A 5,000-nucleotide genomic window follows, 5' to 3' on the forward strand; every position below is an offset into this window, starting at 1 on the left:
GTGTGTGTGTGTGTGTGTGTGTGTGTGTGTGTGTGTGTGTGTGTGTGTGTGAGAGAGAGAGACAGGTTTCCGGAATGTATTTCTGAGTATTACACTCAATGGCATTAGTAGACGTTTGCATTTTTTCACTCACAGGTCCTCTTAACGTTGAACTATTAATGTCAGGATCAAATGTCAACGGTCTATATGACCCATTTATGGAGGTCATAGTGTCAGAGTGACCTTGCTGTGTCACACTGTCATACTGGCCTGTTCTGGTGAGAACATCTCGCACGCTCCAGCACATACAGTGCCTTCAGAAAGCATTCATACCCCTTGACTTATTCCACATTTTGTTGTGTTACAACCTGAATTTTCTCACCCATCTACACACAATACCGCATAATGACCCCATAATAACAAAACATGTTTTTAAACAAGTTTTATTGAAAATGAAATACAGAAAGAACTAATTTACTTAAGCATTCACACCCCTTTGCTATGACACTCCAAATTGAGCTCAGTCAGGTGCCTCCAATTTCCTTTGATCATCCTTGAGATGTCACTTGATTAGAGTCCACCTGTGGCCAATTCAATTGATTGGACATGATTTAGAAAGAAACATACCTGTCTATATAAGGTTTCACAGTTGACAGTGCATGTCAGAGCAGAAACTATACCATGAAGTCCAAGGAACTGTCTGTAGATCTCTGAGATAGAATTGTGATGAGGCATATATCTGGGGAAGGGTAGAAAACAATTTCTAGAGGGTTGAAAGTTTCCAAGAGCACACTGGTTTCCATCACTGGCCGTCTGACCAAGCTGAGCAACCGAGCAAGAAGGACCTTGGTCAGGGAGGCGACTTAGAACCCTACAGAGTTCCTTGGCTTAGATGGGAGAGCCTGCCAGAATGACAACAGTCTCAGCACTTTGCCAATCTGGGCTTTATGGGAGAGTGGCCAGAAAGAAGCCACTCCTGAGAAAAAGTCACATGACAGCACACCTGGAGTTTGAAAAAAGGCATGTGAAAGACCCTGAGATCATAAGGCAAAAGATTCTGTGGTCTGATGAGACAAAAATGTACTCTTTTGCCTGAATGCACAGCGCTACGTCTGGAGAAAACCAGGCACAGCTCATCACCTGTCTAACACAATCCCTACCGTGAAGCATGGTGGTGGCGGCATTATACTATGGGGATGCTTTTAAGCAGCATGAACTGGGAGACTGGTGAAGAGCCAAATACAGGCAAATCCTTGATGAGAACCTGCTTCAGAGAGCAAATTACCTTAGACTGGGGGCGAAGATTTACGTTTCAACAGGAAAACACCAAGCATACAGCCAAAGCAACGCTAGAAAGGCTTCATAACAAGAATGTGAAAGTCATTGAGTGGTCCAGTCAAAGCCCAGACTTGAATCCCATTGAAAATCTGAAAAGACTTGAAGATTGCTGTTCACCGTCGCTCCCCATTTAACTTAACAGAGTTTGAGAAAAGGAAGAATGGGTGAAAATTCCCAAATTCATATGTGTAAAGCTGATACTGACATACCCAAGACCACTCAAAGCTGTAATCGCCGCCAAAGGTGCTTCTACAAAGTATTGACTCAGGGGTGTGAATACTTATGTAAATTAGATATTTATGTATTTCATTTAATACATTTGCAAAAATGTCTAAAATCATATTTTCACTTTGTTATTATGGGGTATTGTGTGTAGATGGGTGAGAGAAAAAATCTATTTAATCAATTTTGATTTCAGGCTACAAAATGTGGAATAAGTCAAGAGGTTTATACTTTCTGAAGGCACTGTCATTTGGCCAAGTTTCAGCCTCCTGGCAGAGACACTTGTGTGCGTGGTCAACGAGCTCTATTTTCATGTCCTCCAACAAATATAAATGTCTGGAGTTTGCTAAACAGCACTGGCACTTGGATTGGAATCTGTGCTATGGTCCGAAGACATGAAAATACCATCATTTCACAACGAATGACTGAATTTGCCAACTATAAGGTTGCTTGCCAGTTCTGCTTATCGTGATCATTCCTTTCGACACGGCGTCGACATCTCACGTCTGTGATCTACATGGGTGTCAGATTTAAGTCAATTCGCTCATTGATTTACATTAATTAAATCGGCCCCTAATTATGAGCGCTGTGTCCTGGGGTTAGGCCATCGGACGCAGTTGACATTTAGCTGGCGAAGCTCTGGCGTTGCCCTGAGCCAGTAGTATTGACAGACAGAGCCAGACGTGCTGTGGGGAGAGAAAGCTGAGGGATTAGATTGTGTGTGCGCACATGTGTGCGTGACTGTGTGCATGTCTGTGGAACAAGTGAACTAAGCCTCAAAACAGAGAGAGATGCTGTAGTAGAGGAGCTGAATTAGTGGTTCACCTCTCAACCAAGGCCCTGGCACTGATTGTAATGAGAGAGAGAGAAAGAGGGGGTACATTAAAGGGATTGTTCGTCCCCAAAACAAGCCAGACAGTTTCCTAAAGGCATGTATCTGGCTTCAATTCCAAATAAATTGTATACATGTCTTATATGTTGTTATTGGCAATTGGGATTAGGAAAGGTATCATCATTTTGAGTGCGGTCAGACCCCCTTTGCATTTGATGTTTTACTTTTGGTCTACGCACCACCGAATGTTCAGGGGACAGCCGTTTAAAGTACTTTGAACCAGGAACGGACTGGGACCAGAAATCGGCCCAGGAATTTCTTACACACCAGACAATTTGTTTCCTTGAGGACCTATTATTAGCCAAATAATGATACAACTCACCCCACTGGGCTAAAGATGGACCAGTCCTTTTCTGTTCGAAACTGTTGCTGTGTGTTGTTGCAGGTCCAGGTAAGGAGGAGTGTATCCAGTGTGCCAGAGATCACCTGCAGCAAGAGTGGAGGTGTGTTCAGACCTGCGCCCCAGGATACTACTCAACAGAGGATGCTGGCTACCACCAGGGGATGTGTCACAAGTGAGTGACCCCATCATCAGGCTTAATTGTATTTCAGTAATTTAGCAGACACTCTTAGCCAGAGTGACTTACAGTATTGAGTCCATACATTCTGCTATCTGGTCCCTTTTGGGAATTGAACCCACAACCCTGGTGTTGCAAGTGCCATGCTCTACCAACTGAGCTACCTGGGACAATCACTAAAGCTTATAGACCCTGGAAACACTATGGATTTCAAAGCTCGCCCTTTTAAATCTTAACTGTAGGGCAGAAATTCTAAACGTTATGCTATATGCTGAAAATCGAGCGGGAGATTTTCCTGCACCTGCCATAGGCTTCCATTCAAGTCCCTTTTTTAGGCGCTGTGAAACCAGAGGGTTTGACAGAGAGAGAGAGCCGGCTAGAGGACAAGATTCTATTTCCTTCTCTACGGGCCTGGGCCAGGGGCTTCAGACCCTCCATTAATCTGTCCATATAATTTTAAGAGATATACAGTACCCTTCTCACACTATTGGGCCAACCCAAACTGTACTGCACTGGATATTTGGATCTTTTCTTTTCACATTGTCCTGTCCAGCACTGTTCCAGTGGATCCAAGTATGGTGGATGTGTAACCAGGCTACAGTACAGCTTGGCTTGGCTTGGCTCTGTAGGGTGAAAAGTGCCAAACAGGAAATTCTGGGTCAGTTTTCCATACAGAATTTCCATTGCTTTTTAGTCCAAGACAAGGCTTAATTTCCAGAAAATCAGTTGTCAGTTATAAAAACACAATTAAGGCTTCGTTAAACTCCAAGTTATTCATCTACTTCTCTTAAAAGTAGTCTAAATTCCAGCTGAGTTCATATTCTGAACCCTCTGTGGCAAAGATTAGCAGCCTCTAATTAGATGGTGCCAATCTTTCCTATTCATGTGGGATTAAGGCTTGAAGAAATCTCTGAACTACCTTCAACATCAGCGCTCCTCTTAAAGAAATCTCTGAACTACCTTCAACATCAGCGCTCCTCTTAAAGAAATCTCTGAACTACCTTCAACATCAGCGCTCCTCTTAAAGAAATCTCTGAACTACCTTCAACATCAGCGCTTCTCTTAAAGAAATCTCTGAACTACCTTCAACATCAGCGCTCCTCTTAAAGAAATCTCTGAACTACCTTCAACATCAGCGCTCCTCTTAAAGAAATCTCTGAACTACCTTCAACATCAGCGCTCCTCTTAAAGAAATCTCTGAACTACCTTCAACATCAGCGCTCCTCTTAAAGAAATCTCTGAACTACCTTCAACATCAGCGTTTCTCTTAAAGAAATCTCTGAACTACCTTCAACATCAGCGCTCCTCTTAAAGAAATCTCTGAACTACCTTCAACATCAGCGCTTCTCTTAAAGAAATCTCTGAACTACCTTCAACATCAGCGCTCCTCTTAAAGAAATCTCTGAACTACCTTCAACATCAGCGCTTCTCTTAAAGAAATCTCTGAACTACCTTCAACATCAGCGCTCCTCTTAAAGAAATCTCTGAACTACCTTCAACATCAGCGCTTCTCTTAAAGAAATCTCTGAACTACCTTCAACATCAGCGCTCCTCTTAAAGAAATCTCTGAACTACCTTCAACATCAGCGCTCCTCTTAAAGAAATCTCTGAACTACCTTCAACATCAGCGCTCCTCTTAAAGAAATCTCTGAACTACCTTCAACATCAGCGCTCCTCTTAAAGAAATCTCTGAACTACCTTCAACATCAGCGCTCCTCTTAAAGAAATCTCTGAACTACCTTCAACATCAGCGCTCCTCTTAAAGAAATCTCTGAACAAACTTCAACATCAGCGCTCCTCTTAAAGAAATCTCTGAACTACCTTCAACATCAGCGCTCCTCTTAAAGAAATCTCTGAACTACCTTCAACATCAGCGCTCCTCTTAAAGAAATCTCTGAACTACCTTCAACATCAGCGCTCCTCTTAAAGAAATCTCTGAACTACCTTCAACATCAGCGCTCCTCTTACCCTCTCTCTGTTTTTTTTCACTTTCATTTTCTATTTCCACTTGTCTCGCTCTCCCTTTTCTCTCTCCCTTCTTCCCCTGCCCT

The 5,000-nt window shown here is 42.9% G+C and overlaps 1 protein-coding gene across 8 annotated transcripts in view; it reads left to right on the forward strand.

The window, feature by feature from the left end:
- LOC106562734 (proprotein convertase subtilisin/kexin type 6) overlaps window positions 1-5,000 on the forward strand; it is a 101,544-nt gene that overhangs the window by 77,687 nt on the left and 18,857 nt on the right. For all 8 annotated transcript variants that reach the window (XM_045708235.1, XM_045708237.1, XM_045708232.1 and 5 more), the window contains one exon: window positions 2,817-2,946. In XM_045708235.1, the coding sequence (XP_045564191.1) occupies window positions 2,817-2,946 (130 nt within the window). The remainder of the gene's footprint in view (window positions 1-2,816; window positions 2,947-5,000) is intronic.

The sequence above is a fragment of the Salmo salar genome, chromosome ssa26 (assembly GCF_905237065.1).
Source record: "Salmo salar chromosome ssa26, Ssal_v3.1, whole genome shotgun sequence".
Classification (NCBI taxonomy): Eukaryota; Metazoa; Chordata; class Actinopteri; order Salmoniformes; family Salmonidae; genus Salmo; species Salmo salar.